This window comes from Schistocerca gregaria, chromosome 3 (genome assembly GCF_023897955.1).
Source record: "Schistocerca gregaria isolate iqSchGreg1 chromosome 3, iqSchGreg1.2, whole genome shotgun sequence".
Classification (NCBI taxonomy): domain Eukaryota; kingdom Metazoa; phylum Arthropoda; class Insecta; order Orthoptera; family Acrididae; genus Schistocerca; species Schistocerca gregaria.
This window is the reverse complement of record NC_064922.1, coordinates 211,060,744-211,082,190: the sequence shown is the minus strand read 5'-3', so window position 1 is coordinate 211,082,190 and position 21,447 is coordinate 211,060,744. Positions and strand designations below refer to the sequence as shown.

The 21,447-nt window shown below is 42.1% G+C and overlaps 1 protein-coding gene and 1 non-coding gene across 5 annotated transcripts in view; one reads left to right on the top strand and one right to left on the bottom strand.

Moving 5' to 3' along the window:
• The window catches only part of LOC126354519 (TATA element modulatory factor), a 136,899-nt gene extending 134,982 nt beyond the window's left edge, over positions 1-1,917 (bottom strand). The window contains exons 1-2 of one of the 4 annotated variants that reach the window (XM_050004240.1): positions 1,708-1,917; positions 1,172-1,535 (exon numbers count right to left, since the gene is read on the bottom strand). In XM_050004240.1, coding sequence (XP_049860197.1) covers positions 1,172-1,499 — 328 coding nt within the window. In that variant the 5' untranslated portion in view covers positions 1,500-1,535; positions 1,708-1,917. The remainder of the gene's footprint in view (positions 1-1,171; positions 1,536-1,707) is intronic. The other 3 variants (XM_050004239.1, XM_050004238.1, XM_050004241.1) reach the window with 3 other exon arrangements.
• Positions 1,918-2,410: 493 nt separating this feature from the next.
• Positions 2,411-2,502, top strand: Trnai-uau (transfer RNA isoleucine (anticodon UAU)). The gene is given in 2 exon segments: positions 2,411-2,448; positions 2,467-2,502. It is a non-coding gene; the product is annotated as a tRNA-Ile (tRNA).
• The last annotated feature ends 18,945 nt before the right edge of the window (positions 2,503-21,447 follow it).

Here is a 21,447-nt window from a genome sequence, read left to right as displayed (position 1 = left end):
GAGTTATGGGCTTTGACCAGTGATGTAGGGAACATGTGACAAATGACATAAACAACATGGCAACTTTATGTGTGTTGTGATATGAGTGACAATTTTTTTTTTCAAATCGTCTAAGCTACAGGTCAGTCGTCACAACAACTACTTTCCTTTAGTTTCACATTCATTGACTTCGTCAACTCACAACGAAACTTTCAGCTGCCAATCTCAGGCAAAGCTACAGATTCGTCTGACACCACAACCATGATTTTTTTACTTTCACACAAACTGGCTTTGCCAACTCACAACCAAACTGTCAACTTCCAACCTAACAAAGACCTTAGGGAAAGCTACAAAACTATATCTTTCTGCTTTCACATACATTGGCTTTGCCAACTAAAACCAAAACTGTGAGTACATGCCCGAAAAGTGACACCACAGCACTCCAGAACATTACATCAGTGGTCAAACCCAATGAGTCATAGCAAATACTCCTCAACATCAGAAATCAATGTACATCATCTCTTTGAAAAACACTGATATCAGAAACTGCACACTTAAAGTAATTGCTGATGATAACAACACTGTAATCCAAGGTGAGGATAAAACATAAAGGTAAAGAATGAGAAGCACAGTGAAGTTGACATTTTCTGAAGATCAGTCAAATACAAACTAGATATACTACATAATGGAAAAGAAATTTAAAGGAACCACTAATGATGTTCACTGATTAAGCTTTGAGAGAAAATCTAACAGGAGACGGAGCACTCCTATTTTGACACTAAAATCTGATGGGGAAAACATTTAAAGAAAGATATGGTCTCGTAAGAAAAGTTACAAAAATTAGTATATTAATCAGTAAAAAACCTATGACCATTTTGTTGGCAATTATGTATCATATAGTGGAAACTGGCGAGAATGTACTCCTCAAAATAATAGGAAATGAGAAATGAGTAAATATGATAGCACATAAGAAATGTTTGTATATCTGTACAGTGCAGATTGAGAGATTACAGCTCAGTCAGAATTGTCAATCAGACAACAATTTGTACTTCGAATTTACTATTTTGCTTGGTGGAAATAGCTACTGTAGTCTCCGTTTGAAAGCAACTACAAAACTTTAGTAGGACGCAAATAGTAAATGGCTTGTGTTAAACAAATGATGAGAAATAAGATTTAGATCGTTATGTCTTACCTTCCGATGTCCTAGGATTTTCAAAAAAAGATCCAGTAAAAGAACCCCATAAACTTGCTGTCATATTCAATTTACTGTTTCCTTTCGGCGACTCCTTTTGGGACGTGATGTCGGTATCGCTAGGCTTATCCGTCGCCAGTGTGTCCACTCCTGACTTCAATCCCCATGTAGCGAAAAAGTCGTCGCTTGCAGCTTCTAATGTGGAATCTCGTGTCTCTGGATGTTGCTCATCTTCCTTTATATCTAGTGCTTTATCTATAGTTTTCTGCGCTTCTTTCAGGGCATTTTTGGCAAGACTAGCTATCCCAGACGCATCAAACCAGCTCATGATCAACTGATACTCGACATAGTCTGCAAGAAAACACTGCAGCAGAATTATGTTATTTAGTATGTACGGCAAAAAGCAAACGAAGTGTGCCCCTTAATACTGAGACACCGGTATTTTTGTCAATAATTAGGATACTATCAATGACTACCAGAAATAGAGAAATTGTCAGTTATCTAGGAACTATCTGTTTAAGGTTACTAATAATTACCTGTCACTTGAACGAATTCGGCGAGTGCTCTATTCAATAGGAAAACCGAATATTTGATTGCAACAGTAATTAAGTAAGAACTACGTAAAACAATTTACAATGTATTTTTTTTAACAATGAGACCACGTAAAAATACGTGTTCTGCTACGTATATGTAAATTATCTCTGCAATAGACGCGTACGTGTTTATTTTGAACAGCTGATATTCACAGCATAGGATCTCTGCGCTTGAATTAATGTCAAAACATATTGTAAACATATATGGGTGTCTATCGAGGTAACATGTGTGGAACAGCAACGAAATGTTTTATTTGAGTACATAATAATTCAAAATATTTAATACTTCAGCCAGTGTTCATAACTATTAAATTATACGTAAATTGGTAGATGAGCATTCCGTGATTAAATATAGAGTCAATAAATTTTAAAAAAGATTTTTACCAGTACCTTTTAAATGAAATTCCAGTTTTTATACTTCAAATTCCAAAATACAGGATTTTTCACAAAAAACCTCTCTGACTCAAAACCATCTCAGAGTTAATAAAGCTAGGAACAATGATTGCACTCGAGCAGTGAGAATATAAAGAGATTAGGAGAAAAAACATAAACAGCAAATATCATACACAATAACCGTAAAAAAATATATATTTAAACTAATATTCAAACTCTATCATAAACTGTCATAAGGCTCCATTCCTTCAGTGCTCCAGTGGCGCAATCGGTTAGCGCACGGTACTTATAGACAGTAAGTTGTGAGCAATGCCGGGGTTGTGAGTTCGAGCCTCACCTGGAGCAATATTTTTATTTAGCTCAACGTACTCTGTATTCAACTAACATTATGTCCTTACATGGTTTTCATCTAGTTCCGCTCCTTTTAATGTACATTTTTTTTATCAAATCTGGGCTTGAGTAGCACAAGATAGAACACACGTTTCTGTACCCAGCGAGTGGAAGACAGCTATGGCATCTACTTTCAGCCCCGTCTCCCTTTCCCCCGCCGCCTTAAATAACAATAAAATTCTCAGAAACTGAACTTTCGTCGTGATCAATCACAAGACTAGAAGAATCAGTTTGAAGAAGGAAGAAATTTGTTCGTGATATACGACAATTTTCGAAATAAGTTCTATTACAGGCACATCTGATAATATATTCATCTTATGGATCCGCAGCTCTTATCTTGCTTTCCCCGTCTGCATTTAAATTGTAGAATATAGGTTCCGCCTTTTTGTAAACACGCTTTTTTCCTTTTTACCCAAACTTGTTAGATGGGTTACAGCCTAAAACGTTCACTTCTTACGGTTTTCAATAAACCCACTGTTGATAGAACAGAGGTGCTGAAACATGTTTGGTTAAAAAGAAAAAAAGGCGGGACATATTTTCTACAACCTTTGATAATGGTGGTGGGAACCGGTGTGAAAGGGGAATGAGACTAAGGCCTATACTTTCCCGAGCGACAAGGCGTGCCGGTCCCCGGGACGAATCTGGCCGGCGGATAGGCTTATTTCACATGAACCCGGCAGGCCGACAAGCCGGTATTTTTGCCGGGCCGATACGAGACCTACCGCCTATTCATACGTAGCTGACAGCAGCCCGGCATGCCCTGCCGTCCTTCCGTGTCTTGTGCATGTTCAGCTATTGGCGTTTGAAAAACAGAAGAAGAGGATGTGTTCATTGGGTCCATCTACTTAATATGAGAAGAGACGAAGTGGATGCATTCTTTATTCTTTTTGAGGGATTAAGGGGAGATGAAGATAAGTTTTTAAATTATTTTCGGATGAGTTTACGAACTTTAGACGCTCTACATGCACGAATGAAGAGTTCCATTCATCGCCTTAATACATCCTTCGGAGAATGTATCCAGCCTCTACAAACGTTGACAATTACCATCATGTAAGTGGGAAAAAAAACGAAAGCTAAAATTAAAAAAAAAAGAATTATCCTAAAGGATGTATATTTTTGTTATCACCTTAAAAAATTAAAACATTGGTTAAGGATTTCCACAACCAGTAAAATAGTCAGATGTGTGTGTCAAGCTATTTGGTCTCTGCCTTATGAATGTATGTCTCTACCCAACAAAGACGACTTTGAAAACATAGCTGGAAAATTTGAGCCAAGAGCAAATTGGTGCTGTAGACAGAAAACTTAATGTGCCACTGACGTAAAAAAAATTTGTACTTAACGTAAAAAATAAAGATTTGTACTTACCATAGTCGTTCTGTCTTTGTCACACGTCGTTCAAAGCTTCGTTCAGTTCTTTGCAAACTTTGATCCATGCATTCCTTGTTTGTATTCTGTCCTTATAAGTACCTAAAGTCTTATCCCATATGGAATAAGGACTTCGTTATCAATTTCCGCCATGACACAGTAGACTAGAAATGTCCAGAAAAGATTGAACAACCAACAAAGCAAAACACAACTGGCCGGCACACGATAGTTGTCGACAGGGTGGTCCATTGATCGTGCCCGGGCCACATATCTCACGAAATAAGCTTAAAAAAAAAGTCTAGCTTGAAGGGGGAAACCAAAGTGCGCTATGGTTGGCCTGCGCTAGATGGCGCTGACATAGAAACGGATATTAACCGCGTCTTTTTAAATAGGAACCCCCTTTTTTTTATAATATGTTCGTGTAGTACGTGAAGAAATATGAATGTTTCAGTTGGACCACTTTTTGCACTTTGTGATAGATGGCGCTGTAATAGTCACAAACATATGGCTCACAATTTTAGACCAACAGTTGGTAACAGGTAGGTTTTTTAAATTAAAATACAGAAGGTAGGTACGATTGAATATTTTATTTCGGTTGTTCGAATGCGATACATGTACCTTTGTGAACTTGATCATTTCTGAGAACGTATGCTGTTACAGCGTGGTTACCTGCAAATACCACATTAATGCAATAAATGCTCAAAATGATGTCCGTCAACCTCAATGCATTTGGCAACAGGTGTAACGACATTCCTCTCAACAGCGAGTAGTTCGTCTGCCGTAATGTTCGCACATGCATTGACAATGCGCTGACGCATGTTGTCAGGCGTTGTCGGTGGATCACGATAGCAAATATCCTTCAACTTTCCCCACAGATCAGGGGACGTCAGATCCGGTGAACGTTCTTCGACGACCAATCCACCTGTCATGAAATATGCTATTCAATACCGCTTCAGCCGCACGCGAGCTATGTGCCGGACATCCATGATGTTGGAAGTACATCGCCATTCTGTCATGCAGTGAAACATCTTGTAGTAACATATGTAGAACATTACGTAGGAAATCAGCATATATTAGACTGCCATTAATAAAATGGGGGCCAATTATACTTCCTCCCATAATGCCGCACCATACATTAACCCGCCAAGGTCGCTGATGTTCCACTTGTCGCAGCCATCGTGGATTTTCCGTTGCCCAATAGTGCATGTTATGACGGTTTACGTTACCGCTGTTGGTGAATGACGCTTCGTCGCTAAACAGAACGCGTGCAAAAAATCTGTCATCGTCCCGTAATTTCTCTTGTGCCCGGTGGCAGAACTGTACACGACGTTCAAAGTCGTCGCCATGCAATTCCTGGTCCATAGAAATATGGCAAGGGTGCAATCGATGTTGATGTATCATTCACAACACCGACGTTTTTGAGACTCCCGATTCTCGCGCAGTTTGTCTGCTGGGGAAGTACGGATTAGCCGCGACAACAGCTAAGACACATACTTGGGCATCATCATTTGTTGCAGGTCGTGGTTGACGTTTCACATGTGGCTGAACACTTCCTGTTTCCTTAAATAACGTAACTATCCCGCGAACTGTCGGACACTTGGATGATGTCGTCCAGAATACCGAGTAGCATACATAGTACACGCCCGTTGGGCATTTTGATCACAATAGCCATACATCAACACGATATCGACCTTTTCCACAATTGAAACGGTCCATTTTAACACGGGTAATGTATCACGAATCAAATACCGTCGCCACTGGCGGAATGTTACGTGATACCACAGACTTACGCGTTTATGACTATTACAGAGCCATCTATCACAAAGCAAAAAAAGCAGTCCAACTAAAACATTAATATTTCCTAACATACTACACGAATATGTAATAAAAATGAGGGTTCCTAGATAAAAAAAAAACGCAGTTGATATCTGTTTGACCTATGGCAGCGCCATATAGCGCGCCAATCATAGCGCCATCTGGTTTCCCCCCTTCAAGCTAGACGAGTTTCTTTGTAGATTTTTCGTTTGGTGCTTATTTCGTGAGATATTTGGCTCAGTCACTATCAATGTACCACCCTATATGTGTAGCGCTCGTACTGTTCTGCATACCCCACCACTTGCGCCGGTATTTCCACATGACCCCGACAACGGCCCGACTCAGTGGGCGCCGCTGTCGGCTGTCGTTTAGCCGCCCACGTCGTCTGTCGGCCAGGTGTGAAATGACCCGTGCCGGCCGTTGTGGCCGAGCGGTTTTAGGGGCTTTAGTCTGGCGCCGCGCGGCTGCTACGGTCGCAGGTTCGAATCCTGCCTCGGGCATGGATATGTGTGATGTCCTTAAGTTAGTTAGGTTTAAGTAGTTCTAAGCCTAGTGAACCGATGACCTCAGATGTTAAGTCCCATAGTGCTTAGAGCCATTTGAACCATTTTGAAACGTGCCGTAAGCGCCTCACTCTCACAACCGGCTAGCCGGTGCCGGCTGCCGTGTCGAGGTCCGGTGAGCCGACCAGCCTGTGAATGTTTCTTAAGGCGGTTTTCCATCTGCCTCGGCGAATGCTGACTGGTTCCCTTTATTCCGCCTCAGTTACACACTACGTCGGCGATTGCTGCGCGAACACTGTCTCCACTTACGAGTACATCATAACTACTCAATCACGTAAAAATTTGGTGTTACACTCGTCTGGTATGAGATGTTACCGGGAGAGGGGGGTGGTTCACTGGGTTCGGTGTGGGGCAGTGGGGTTGTGAACCACTGTGGGCTACGGCGGGACGAAGCCTCTCCGTCGTTTCTAGGTCCCCGGTTCAATACACAAGGCCTACACTTCTTCCAGATTTGTCTTGTTCATGAAGTAGGTATAAGCTACTTTAGTTACAAATTCTTCATGTCCACAGCTACTGTCCCCCTAACCCCGCAAACGTGACTAGATGCCAGTATTAACGTGCCCTGCCGGAGTCACACGCGCAACCGTAGTACTGATGAACTGGGGAAGTCCTATTAAGCAATGAGTCTTAACATTATTTATCATATATGATTCTACTTCCATGTTGGATGTCACATCAGAAACCATTTGTGCAAGCAATATGACGTGACACTCAGCCCACTATGGGCGTGATGTTGCACCAGTACTGAACATCATATACAACCGTTCGCTCGACGAAAGATCAGTACCCAAAGAGAGGGAAGGTTACACAGGTCACACCAATATTCAAGCAAGGTAGTAGGAGTAATCCACTAAATTACAGGCCCATATCGTTAACGTCGATATGCAGCAGAATATTAGAACATACACTCATGGAAATTGAAATAAGAACACCGTGAATTCATTGTCCCAGGAAGGGGAAACTTTATTGACACATTCCTGGGGTCAGATACATCACATGATCACACTGACAGAACCACAGGCACATAGACACAGGCAACAGAGCATGCACAATGTCGGCACTAGTACAGTGTATATCCACCTTTCGCAGCAATGCAGCCTGCTATTCTCCCATGGAGACGATCGTAGAGATGCTGGATGTAGTCCTGTGGAACGGCTTGCCATGCCATTTCCACCTGGCGCCTCAGTTGGATCAGCGTTCGTGTTGGACGTGCAGACCGCGTGAGACGACGCTTCATCCAGTCTCAAACATGCTAATGGGGGACAGATCCGGAGATCTTGCTGGCCAGGGTAGTTGACTTACACCTTCTAGAGCACGTTGGGTGGCACGGGATACATGCGGACGTGCATTGTCCTGTTGGAACAGCAAGTTCCCTTGCCGGTCTAGGAATGGTAGAACGATGGGTTCGATGACGGTTTGGATGTACCGTGCACACTAGAGGTGTACGGCCAGTGTAGGAGATCGCTCCCCACACCATGATGCCGGGTGTTGGCCCTGTGTGCCTCGGTCGTATGCAGTCCTGATTGTGGCGCTCTCCTGCACGGCGCCAAACACGCATACGACCATCATTGGCACCAAGGCAGAAGCGACTCTCATCGCTGAAGACGACACGTCTCCATTCGTCCCTCCATTCACGCCTGTCGCGACACCACTGGAGGCGGGCTGCACGATGTTGGGGCGTGAGCGGAAGACGGCCCAACGGTGTGCGGGACCGTAGCCCAGCTCCATGGAGACGGTTGCGAATGGTCCTCGCAGATACCCCAGGAGCAACAGTGTCCCTAATTTGCTGGGAAGTGGCGGTGCGGTCCCCTACAGCACTGCTGTATGGCATCATATTCTGGGGTAATTCATCGTTGAGTAGAAAAGTATTCATTGCACAAAAACGTGTAATCAGAATAATTGCTGGAGCCCACCCACGGTCATCCTGCAGACATCTATTTAAGGATCTAGGGATCCTCACAGTAACCTCACAGTATATATATTCCCTTATGAAATTTGTTGATAATAATCCAACCCAATTCAAAAGTAATAGCAGTGTGCATACCTATAACACCAGGAGAAAGGATGATCTTCACTATGCAGGGTTAAATCTGACTTTGGCACAGAAAGGGGTAAATTATGCTGCCACAAAAGTCTTTGGGCACCTACCAAACAGCATCAAAAGCCTGACAGATAGCCAACTAACATTTAAAAATAAATTAAAAGAATTTCTAGATGACAACTCCTTCTACTCATTGGCTGAATTTTTAGATATAAAGTAAGTAATAAAAAAAAAAAAAAATAAAAAAAATAAAAAATATAAAAAAAAAACACTTAATCATTAGTGTCATGCAATATTTTGGGTAATGTAATTTCTTGTACAGACATCTTTTATTAACCTGACACGTTCCACATCATTACGAAGTGTCGTATTCATGATCTATGGAACAAGTATTAATCTAATCTAATCTAATCTAACTGCGTAGGATCCTACGGTCTTGGCGTGCATCCGTGCGTCGCTGCGGTCCGGTCCCAGGTCGACGGGCACGTGCACCTTTCGCCGACCACTGGCGACAACATCGATGTACTGTGGAGACCTCACGCCCCAAGTGTAGAGCAATTCGGCGGTACGTCCACCCGGCCTCCCTCATGCCCACTATACGCCCTCGCTCAAAGTCCGTCAACTGCACATACGGTTCACGTCCACGCTGTCGCGGCATGCTACCAGTGTTAAAGACTGCGATGGAGCTCCGTATTTTTCAACTGGTAGTCGCGATGTACCTTACGAGAGGATGAAACGAATTTTTGCAGTTACTTCAGAATTTCTGCCACAAACTTGGGTGAATTACATCAAAAGCTTGGAATCATATTACAGAACCAAGACATAAATATACTGTCGTACAAATGGTATGTGTTCCAGTGAGTAATGTACATGAAACTGGATTTTGCTGATTGCATCTAAAGCTTGCTGTGTTCTGCATAATTATGTGCACGACTGAGGTGATCAACTTGAAGGCATGGTCACTCTGAAAACATTTGAGTGTGCAACAGATTTGGGTGGAAGGAGTGCGTCAAAAGTAAGAAAAAGCAATGCATTGGCAATTGTGTTTGGTAAAACGCTTTGGCGGGGCTGCATAATGTGATTTGTTGCGTAAGGTAGGGGTTTCCAGACTTCTTGTCAATATGTAGCACTTTACGTTTTTAGAAATTTGGGAGTACCACTGTAGCTTGTTCAATATTTAAGGAACACAGTATTTAAGGAACCTCCACGTCGGAGGTTTGCATCCTCTCTCGGCCATGGGTGTGTGTGTTGTTCTCAGCATAAGTTAGTTTAAGTAGTGTGTAAGTCTAGGGACCGATGCCTGAGCAATTTGGTCCCTTTGGAATTCACACAAATTTGAACATTTAAAAATATTTCTCTCCTTCATACCTCCTCTGTGTTACCACAGATGACGCGTCACTGATCTCATTTGTACTAAGGTTGCAGTACATGCGAAGTGCCTATTTGCTTCCACCGCTCTGAATGGAATGCACAAGTTCTAATAATTGTACACCAACGTGCAGTCTTCCACAATCGTTGTCCCCTGCGCAGAAAACAGCATGTAGGTTGTGAAACCGTTATCTTGAGGCTCTAGGAAACCCCCTAGCGAGGAACTGTTATTTTAGAAATAATTAAATGTCCAAACAGTTTGTTTATACGGGATGCCACTCGCTTTTTACTAGCAGAACATGAGAAACTGCACAATTAAATTCCACTTTTGTTACAAATAATTTCTAATCTTCAACAGATTAATGTTGTTGTTGTTGTGGCCTTCAGTCCTGAAACTGTTTTGATGCAGCTCTCCATGCTACTCTTTCCTGTGCAAGCTTCTTCATCTCCCAGTACCTACTGCAACCTACATCCTTCTGAATCTGCTTAGTGTATTCATCTCTTAGTCTCTCTCTTCGATTTTTACCCTCCACGCTGCCCTCCAATGCAAAATTGGTGATCCCTTGATGCCTCAGAACATGTCCTACCAACCGAGCCATTCTTCTGGTCAAGTTGTGCCACAAACTTCTCTTCTCCCCAATCCTATTCAATACTTCCTCATTAGTTATCTGATCCACCCATCTAATCTTCAGCATTCTTCTGTAGCACCACATTTCGAAAACTTCTATTCTCTTCTTGTCCAAACTATTTATCGTCCATGTTTCACTTCCATACATGGCTACACTCCATACAAATACTTTCAGAAACGACTTCCTGACACTTAAATCTATGCTCGATGTTAACAAATTTCTCTTCTTCAGAAACGCTTTTCTTCCCATTGCCAGTCTACATTTTATATCCTCTCTACTTCGACCATCATCAGTTATTTTGCTTCCCAAATAGCAAAACTCCTTTACTACTTTAAGTGTCTCATTTCCTAATCTAATTCCCTCAGCATCACTCTACTTAATTCGACTACATTCCATTATCCTCGTTTTGCTTTTGTTGATGTTCATCTTATACCCTCCTTTCAAGACACTGTCCATTCTGTTCAACTGCTCTTCCAAGTCCTTTGCTGTCTCTGACAGAATTACGATATCATCGTCAAACCTCAAAGTTTTTATTTCTTCTCCATGGATTTTAATACCTACTCCGAATATTTCTTTTGTTTCCTTCACTGCTTGCTCAATATACAGATTGAATAACATCGGGGAGAGGCTACAACCCTGTCTCACTCCTTTCCCAACCACTGCTTCCCTTTCATGTCCCTCGACTCTTTTAACTGCCATCTGATTTCTGTACAGATTGTAAATAGCCTTTCGCTCCCTGTATTTCACCCCTGCTACCTTCAGAATTTGAAAGAGAGTATTCCAATCAACATTATCAAAAGCTTTCTGTAAGTCTACAAATGCTAGAAATGTAGGTCTGCCCTTCCTTAATCTAGCTTCTAGGGTAAGTCGTAAGAACAGTATTGCCTCACGTGTTCCAACATTTCTACGGAATCCAAACTGATCTTCCCCGATAGTATTTTGCAGCTGTGACTTATTAAACTGATAGTTCGGTAATTTTCACATCTGTCAACACCTGCTTTCTTTGGGATTGGAATTATTATATTCTTCTTGAAGTCTGAGGGTATTTCGCCTGTCTCATACATCTTGCTCACCAGATGGTAGAGTTTTGTCAGGACTGGCTCTCCCAAGGCCGTCAGTGGTTCCAATGGAATGTTGTCTACTCCGGGGGCCTTGTTTCCACTCAGGTCTTTCTAATGAACTGCGTATTTCTGCAGCTACAACCACACTGTTCTCAGATACACGTCCATATAACCATACTTGCTAATAAAGTCTTAACTATCACCGACCGCGGCAGACAGCATGTCTGTCTTTCGAGACTGCCGAACCAGCTTCACATTTACAAACTAGACATTGCAAATGAAGTCTTAACTGATACTGTGGTGGACATGTCTGTCTTCCGAGACTGCCCTAACAGCTCTGATCTTACAGCCGAACCACTTCGCCCACCAATCAAGTAAGGCGCGATCCGAACATCACCGAAATGCTTCGTCTGCGTCTTCGTTTAGCAGTTGTTTATTATTCTGCTGGTTATTAATGTTTGTGAAATAATGGAATGGTAGCACACCATTGAGTGATGCTTTAAATATGAGATGCAAGTAAATACGCTGTTTAGCTTGTCTAATATGAATAAGAGAAGATTATTATTTTGGCGCGCAACTTTCGATTGCAGCAGCCAATCGCAGAGAATGACCAAAATTTAGGCAGTCTTTCTCACGATTCCCGTACCTGACAAACCATCTGTCATCGGAACCATTAATTATGTGAATATAATTTCGTAAGGCATTCATTTGGGTTTTGACTTACATCATCTTATGTAAAGCAACCGTTGCCATTATTGTCTGCTCTCCATTAAATGAGAAGGAGGACAATACAGGTATCCTGAGTTTGTAAGAAATTATAATGCGTGCTGCTACCGCTGCTTCTTTCTCGTCGGTCACAGACAGTCGGTGAACAGATAAACAACTTTAGAAACTAGTAGTGTGCACATAGATGACATGAAACTGGTGCTAGCACTTCGTTACAGAATGATACTTTCACGTTAGAATACATTGGCCTTAAAATAATAATAAGTCCAGAATAACTGTTCACTCACGTAGCCGGATATGTACAACGACGATTCTGTCGTCGTAAGAGATGATTACAATTGATCGCTGGTAATATGAGTGGACTGAGCAGCACTTCACTCGGACATAATTAACTTCCCGGCTGCCGTGGCTAGACTAGGGGACTTGCCTAGGTCGATGCCTCCGATACGTTGCTGCGTTTGGCAGCGCCCGCCATTACTTGTAGTACCATGCTGAAGTACCAACTTTTGAATGGTACCTCGTTCTGCAGACGACACAACACTGTATTTGTACCAGAAGTGTGCGAAACCATCATCAGTGTTTTGTAAGCATACGTCAAGGTACGTGAAAAGTTCTCATATGTTTCTAACACAGATTTGATATTATTTTTTTATTTTTTACTATTTTTATTATAGTGAAACATAGTATACAAGAAAAACACAACACTAAAATAATACAACAGTAAATTATGAAACATATCAATGAAGTACTGAATAAACTTTGTAATGAAGCATTGTATAAACGAACATGATTAATAACTGTAAAGTAGAAATGTATACAAGTTTTATGTCCCTTTGTAGTTGGATATATACACACCGACGAGACAGGAAATTAGTTCAAAATAAGGAGCGGTGGTTTACGGGCACGCAGCTGGCGTCCAATATGTGTTTCATTGGGTCAGATCAGGTACATCTGCTGGCCAAGACATCAGTGTGAGTTCACTGTAATGCCTCTCAAACCAATGTAGCACGATTCTGACCTTGCAACAGGGACAGTTATCCTGTTGGAAACTGTAAACGCCGTAGTGGGAGACTTTAAGCACGAAGCGATGCAGATAGTCTGCAGTAATGTTCACATAGTTGATTGCTGTCATGACGCCATAGATAACCACCATAGAACCCTTCGGAGCCCAATTCAGTTGTAATGTTCTTTTACAAACAAATATTTACGATTACTTTGAATGAATGTCTGAACTGTGGAATGGGTACTAAACTCGAATTATCGTGTAGCATGTTGTAAGTGCAAGTGGGGTGCTTACTATGTCATTGTTATCAAAAACTTTATACGAACAGTTTGGGCAACGTAATTTCCAGTACCAATAAAGGAATACAGTCACTGCAAAATGCATTCAGCCCCTTAGGCACTGAATCCTCTGGCCCTGTTCAATATGATAACTTTGGTCCTCGTGCACATAACAAATAAGTTAAACTGTTTTATCTCTAAAGCAGCAACGGTGGAACGCGATAAATTCTGGTCTCCCATAAAAAATATGCTAGTTACATGCTCAGCTGTGTGCAATACTGGCGTAATACTTTGAAATGCACATGAAATTTGAAAGGTCTCTGTTGGATTCCTTTCATGTTAATTTCTTAAATCTGTTGTCATTTACGGCATAAATTCCTTTTCTAAATTTACTGTGGCGTTTCTGACTATCTGCGAGGAGACTGAGCAGTGGAACGTGTTACTTTTACACATAAACAAGAACGATCTGTCACACTACTACACTTTAAAGCACAGTTTATATCTAATTCATATATGTAATTCATGTCACACAGTCTCATACGGAACCTACATCTCGAATCACACTGCGATGAAATTTAAGATAATATTAGATATTTTAGAGCTAAACCTGAAATAAAGGTGATTAAATTTTCAGTTAGGCTGAACTTAAGAAATCCATTGTCCTACGGACTTAGCAGACACGCGCTTAGCCGGAGATCTTACCACTTCAGACGCTCGCCACGGACAGACTGACCTGGGTTTCTACCAAGGGTGCTTCCGTATACAAAACGGAAGTGACCAGAGAGGCAGCTTCCTATACCAACATGACAAGGGACGCTCAGGACAATACTAAGAATAGAAACCTCTCTGCTTTTAGAAAGCGTAGCTACCTGTTCCGACGTTGGTCCTACCGTTCTCTAGCAGACAGGCTTGTCTACTACCATCCAGCATGCAACTAGAAATATATTTGCTCATTCATTCTTTCACACAGAAGGAAAGGGGGATTGACAGTATCTTATCACATACGGTATATAAAAGAAAGCGGATGTAGGTTCCGTACGAGACTGTGTGACATGAATTACATATATGAATTAGATATAAACTGTGCTTTAAAGTGTAGTAGTGTGACAGATCGTTCTTGTTTATGTGTAAAAGTAACACGTTCCACTGCTCAGTCCCCTCGCAGATAGTCACAAACGCCACAGTAAATTAAGAAGAGGAATTTATGCCGTAAATGACAACAGATTTAAGAAATTAACATGAAAGGAATCCAACAGAGACCTTGCAAATTATTTTGACTGATAAATGTTAATAAAAATCCAACTACCTTGAAAATCATATGACCTGGACGGGATGGTAGTACTGATTGTGGTGAATTACTAACACTGTTTCTTTCTTTTCTTTTTTTTTTTTTTTTAGCAATGCTATATTGCAAGTTAAGTTTGTCTTTTCAAAAACATCTACAACTGAAGTTACATTGGTTAGAATAATATATCATATTTACTAACTGATCCACAAACAACGAGATTTATACAGAAAGTATAATCTAGTCTCACTAATCTAGTATAAATACAAATCATCAAATTACATATAGCTCTGTTAACGAAACATAGAAACATTACAAAAGTGAAATATCTAACTAGCCATTTTATCAAATCAGTTTACGTATTTTTTTGGGGTTACTCAACAATTACAAATTATCGGCCACCTCATCTCTGCTAACGAGCTGGCAAAACAAAAATCTTAATTATTTGACATCTTTACTTCGCTTGCATGAAGACTTCTGCTTCTGTGTTCTCGTAATTCCTACATTAATCTAAGACTTGGTGGCTTCAAAAAGCACACCATAGAAACTGCCTACACCATCGTTTTTCGCTCAGTAGTGCCTACTACTGAGCGCCCAGCACTCACTTACACCAACACTACAATCTCTGATCAGAAACAGTAACTTTGCGGTCGTGCACAGTCAGCGATCTGCCTTATAAAGCCTATCAGAGACGTACACCGTTTATAATATTGTAGTTTCAGTTTGACTTACATTAATATTCTTATCATATTCGGGTGCCACATGCAAGTGTGCCCCAGTAAACTCCTTTCACAGTGTACCCCATAGCATAATTCTGTCCACATTGGCCGGAATCTATGGTGTGGTGCATGTTTCGTGCAGCCATTTGCCTGGAAGACGTCGTGTAAGGACTCAGAGACCATCGACATTGTGTAACAAGAAATGCGATTCATTTGATAGGTGACACGCTTATATTGATCCACAGTGAAAACTCAGTTATGATCTGCCCTCTGCAATCATAACTGTCGATGTTGTTGGGTAAACACAGCAGCGCGTTGGGGTAGTGTGCTTTGGAGCTCGATATTCAGCAATCGCCTTTGAAGTAAGCTGATAAAATAGCTTCATATTTAGCAATTATATACAGCCACTCCCCCCCGGAAAGATCCGTACCTAAAGACTGGAAAATTGCTCAAGTCACACCAATACCCAAAAAGGGAAGTAGGAGTAATCCGCTGAATTGCAGGCCCATATCACTAAGGAAGATTTGCAGTAGGGTTTTGGAACATATACTGTAGTCTAACATTATGAAGTACCTCGAAGAAAACGATTTATTGACACATAGCACGGATTCAGAAAATATCGTTCTTGTGAAAGACAAATACACTCCTGGAAATTGAAATAAGAACACCGTGAATTCATTGTCCCAGGAAGGGGAAACTTTATTGACACATTCCTGGGGTCAGATACATCACATGATCACACTGACAGAACCACAGGCACATAGACACAGGCAACAGAGCATGCACAATGTCGGCACTAGTACAGTGTATATCCACCTTTCGCACCAATGCAGGCTGCTATTCTCCCATGGAGAAGATCGTAAAGATGCTGGATGTAGTCCTGTGGAACGGCTTGCCATGCCATTTCCACCTGGCGCCTCAGTTGGACCAGTGTTCGTGCTGGACGTGCAGACCGCGTGAGACGACGCTTCATCCAGTCCCAAACATGCTCAATGGGGGACAGATCCGGAGATCTTGCTGGCCAGGGTAGTTGACTTACACCTTCTAGAGCACGTTGGGTGGCACGGGATACATGCGGCCGTGCATTGTCCTGTTGGAACAGCAAGTTCCCTTGCCGGTCTAGGAATGGTAGAACGATGGGTTCGATGACGGTTTGGATGTACCGTGCACTATTCAGTGTCCCCTAGACGATCACCAGAGGTGTACGGCCAGTGTAGGAGATCGCTCCCCACACCATGATGCCGGGTGTTGGCCCTGTGTGCCTCGGTCGTATGCAGTCCTGATTGTGGCGCTCACCTGCACGGTGCCAAACACGCATACGACCATCATTGGCACTAAGACAGAAGCGACTCTTATCGCTGAAGACGACACGTCTCCATTCGTCCCTCCATTCACGCCTGTCGCGACACCACTGGAGGCGGGCTGCACGATGTTGGGGCGTGAGCGGAAGACGGCCCAACGGTGTGCGGGACCGTAGCCCAGCTTCATGGAGACGGTTGCGAATGGTCCTCACCGATACCCCAGGAGCAACAGTGTCCCTAATTTGCTGGGAAGTGGCGGTGCGGTCCCCTACGGCACTACGTACGATCCTACGGTCTTGGCGTGCATCCGTGCGTCGCTGCGGTCCGGTCCCAGGTCGACGGGCACGTGCACCTTCCGCCGACCACTGGCGACAACATCGATGTACTGTGGAGACCTCACGCCCCACGTCTTGAGCAATTCGGCGGTACGTCCACCCGGCCTCCCGCATGCCCACTATACGCCCTCGCTCAAAGTCCGTCAACTGCACATACGGTTCACGTCCACGCTGTCGCGGCATGCTACCAGTGTTAAAGACTGCGATGGAGCTCCGTATGCCACGGCAAACTGGCTGACACTGACGGCGGCGGTGCACAAATGCTGCGCAGCTAGCGCCATTCGACGGCCAACACCGCGGTTCCTGGTGTGTCCTCTGGGCTGTGCGTGTGATCATTGCTTATACAGCCCTCTCGCAGTGTCCGGAGCAAGTATGGTGGGTCTGACACACCGGTGTCAATGTGTTCTTTTTTCCATTTCCAGGAGTGTAGCTCTTTATACTCATGAAGTAATAAGTGCTATCGACAGGGGATGTCAAATTGGTTCTATATTTTTAGATTTCCAGAAGGCTTTCGACACAGTTCCTCACTAGCGTCTTATAACCAAAATGCGTGCCTACGGAGTATCGCCTCAGTTGTGCGACTGGATTCGTGATTTCCTGTCACAAAGATCACAGTTCGTAATAACAGACGGAAAGTCATCGAGTAAAACAGAAGTAATATCCGGCTTTCCCCAAGAAGTGTTATAGGCCTTCTATTGTTCCTGATCTATATTAACGACAGAGGAGACAATCTGAGTAGCCATCTTAGATTGTTTGCAGATGATTCTGTCATTTACCGTCTCGTAAAGTCATCAGATGACAAAAAAACTTGCAAAATGATTTAAATAAGATATCTGTATGGTGCGAAAAGTGGCAATTGACCCTGAATAAAGAAAAGTGTGACGTTATTCACATGAGTACTAAAAGGAATCAGGTAAATTTCGATTAGGGAGATAAGTCACACAAATCTGAATGCTATAAATTCAACTAAATACTTAGGGATTACAATTACAAATAACCTAAATTGGAACGATCACATAGATAATATTGTGGGTAGAGCAAATCAAAGAATACGATTCATTGGCAGAACATTTAGAAGGTGCAACAGGTCTACCAAGGAGACTGCTTACAGTACGCTTGTCCGCCCTATTCTGGAGTATTGCTGTGCGGTGTGGGATCCGCATCAAAGCGATGCGCGAGTAGTGTGGATGGCAACAAACACTGACCAGTTGGTTCGCTGCACTCGTACATCTTAGTCTTGGCGTTATTCTTTTTTCTGCGTTGTGGACATCGGTTTTTCTTTTAAAATAGAGTGGCCCGACGATTTTGCCATTAAATTGATAAATATTTATGAACAACGTCCTGTGTTTTGAGACGCAACAAATTCCCAATGTAATATAAAATTTAAAAAAAGTGAAGTGTGGTATGGTGGATGTGGCCGAATTAAAAAAAAAAAAGCTTATTACCCACTTACAGGAAAGTTCGCCAGAACAAAAATGAGCCTGGGCTGTCTGGCGCTGGGGTTGAGCAAGTGAACGCTCCAAACTGGCTCGCTTTCAAAGCGTTTCAATTTCTGCACTGCAAATATCAGCTGTGGAAGACAAGATATAAGTAAACAAATATTTATTTTTGGAAATGTATAAAAGGACCTATTAAAAAACGTAAGGCGTTCGGTCTCTTTTGGGTTCTGTCTCCACAGCTAGTTAATTTTTGTCTTTCTCAGCTTACACTTTGGTCCCTGCTCATTTGTTATTTTTATATTTCTTGATGTTATTCCCTTATATACTATTAATCATCGCATATCTTATCTTAAGATAGTTTTTCATATTTATTTTAGTTTACTACCATTTCTATTAGGAATATACCCAAAACTGCTTATAGTTTTGAAATTTAAAAATTAAAAAAAGTTATAATTGTGATAAAATTGTAGCGCTTATGGCAAAATGGACTCTGAACGTTACAGAGAAGAAAGGAGCAAATGGAGTAACAGGATTGGAATACATACTGGTGCAATGCTGGGTACTTAGCTAGTAATAAATAAATAGTAATGAATAACATTTATTTTTCTAACATAATATATTTAAGCGCATGTACATTTATGTATATTTTATTTGTATATTATGTTATTTGGGGAAATAAAAATAATAGGACAGGAATTAATGAAGGTAAAACTTCACATATATAGGTAGTTGAAATGTGTGAAGTCAGGCAGTCACACGTACGTACGTAGCTAGTAGCTGAAAAAAATTCTTTATATGTTATTGGTAATAATCTTGCCATGGCAATCTGCTCTCTTTGGAAACGAAATAAGCAGCGAATTTATATCCAATGTCTTGGGCAATCTGCGTTGAACGTCGTGGAATGATCGCTAATCGTGTAAACGTTGCAGCAGGAGTGATTTCATTTCTATAAGATCCTGTCTTTAAATGCCCGTTCTCCTCATAATCCACTGCTCCTACAGTGGCATGAATTTGTCTGGAAGCAGAACGTTTTCGCAAGAAATTATGGAGGTATATACAAGTCATAATAACACTTTGGATTTTCTCAGGCTGTAGTAATACAGGCTTTCTTAGTATCCGGTATATGGAAGAATGAATTCCGAACGCATTTTCCACAATCCGCTGTGCTCTTCAAAGTCTGTAGTTGAAAATTCTTTTCATCTCCCTCTGCGGTTGTTGCCCAATATACGGCTTCATGATATGACTGTTCAGGGGAAACGCGTCGTCTGAGACAGTAATATAGGGTATTTTTTTCTGTCTACCTGGGAGGGTACGGGACTCCTTGAGTGTTTATGAATGTGTTGTGAACTAACATGTCAATCTTGGCTATAAACTACATTATAGTTCGGAAAAACGATATCAAAAAAAAAGATGTATTTCGAAAAACACCACCGTCTGAAATTCGACCTTGGCGGCCGACATCAGCAAACATCATCCACCACCTGCGTGTTCTTGGGACTTTGTAGCGTCTTCTTCTATGCTCTTCCTCAGCAAAAAGGCGCATCCCAAGGAAGCTGGCACTTACTACAACCACTTCGTCCATTTTTAAATTAGGAAACTGGCACTGGTCACGACTTCGAGTACGGTGCGGATCGTCACGAGCCAAAGCCTGGCAAGCAACTGGAGTAGTGTGGACGAAGATAGAAGCAGCACGAGCGCAAGTCAGACAAGTCTCGCCAGACGCATATGACGAGCAGAAGTCTGGCGAGCACGAGTAGTTTGGGCGCAGGCTGGGCGCAAATTGAGACGCGTGTAGCACGTGTGACGTGACACGACACTACAGCGCGACACGCACGAGTTGCGCGGGTGCAGCGCATATTGCGACGCGTACACCATACTTCGAACGCGCCGACTGGCGACGCTCTGCACTGACAAAACCGAAGCGCGCGTAACCTGTTATCTTTCTCAAACGATTTTACAAAAACTATTCCCTGAAAATATTTGATTTTTGCCTTACTTGTAGCGTTATGTGTCAGCTTCGTGGCGAAGCGCCCATTGTCTCGCTAATGACCATTCTTATCGTGATGTACACATTTTAGTAAGACACTACGCAAAATTCAAAAAGTTTGCAACGAAAATTAGGGGTCACTGTGATTTTGCGTTTGGTGCGTATTACACAATATGTTGCTGTATATGAGATTTAGCTAACATGTTGAATTGTTGTTTAGACTTGGGAGGAGGTCTCTATCTGCCTCCGATCTCGAGAAAATGGATCCTATGTAGCGCGCTCACTTCCGATCTCGCGCCCGCAACATCTCTCGTATCTCCTAAACCGCTCGAGACATCGAAACGAAAGTTTGGTGATTGATAGCACACAAGGAGGAGAGTGTTTTGCCAATTCTTAAACACACGGAGTCTTCTTATCTATGGTGATATATCAGTACTTATACTTCCCTTTTGTATTTGTTTCACTCCAGTCACTGCAATTTATAAAAGTTATCGACAGCTAGCGAAACAAGAGTTTCCTACTATGAAAATAAACATGAAATTCTTTCTTTTATGTTACTGCAAACCGACACTATGAAATTTTTCGTAAGCTATTGAGCTCTGTGGTTGACAATTACTTGTTTAATGAAGCACTCCGTTTCAGAATTCTGTCACAATGCCTGCTGTGAGATGAGTTTGGCAAATTACACTGTGACAAAGGAAGTACAATTAAACCAGTCACCAAGAGAAATGTGGCCGTTACTCACAAATGATGATGCTTCTTCGATTGAGAAAAGGTTAACAACTCACACAAAAATAGATTGCCGATTCTCTTAGAATTTTGGTGGAATCCCCCTAACCCATGGTATTTTTAACACTGAGCAATTGGAATGGAAACTTACCAAAGGATTTTATTCCTTCTGTTGATCTGAGCACTATTAAAATAATGACGAGCGTTCATTCAGGAGGAATGATAGCACATGCCAGATACTGTTTACTCACCTACG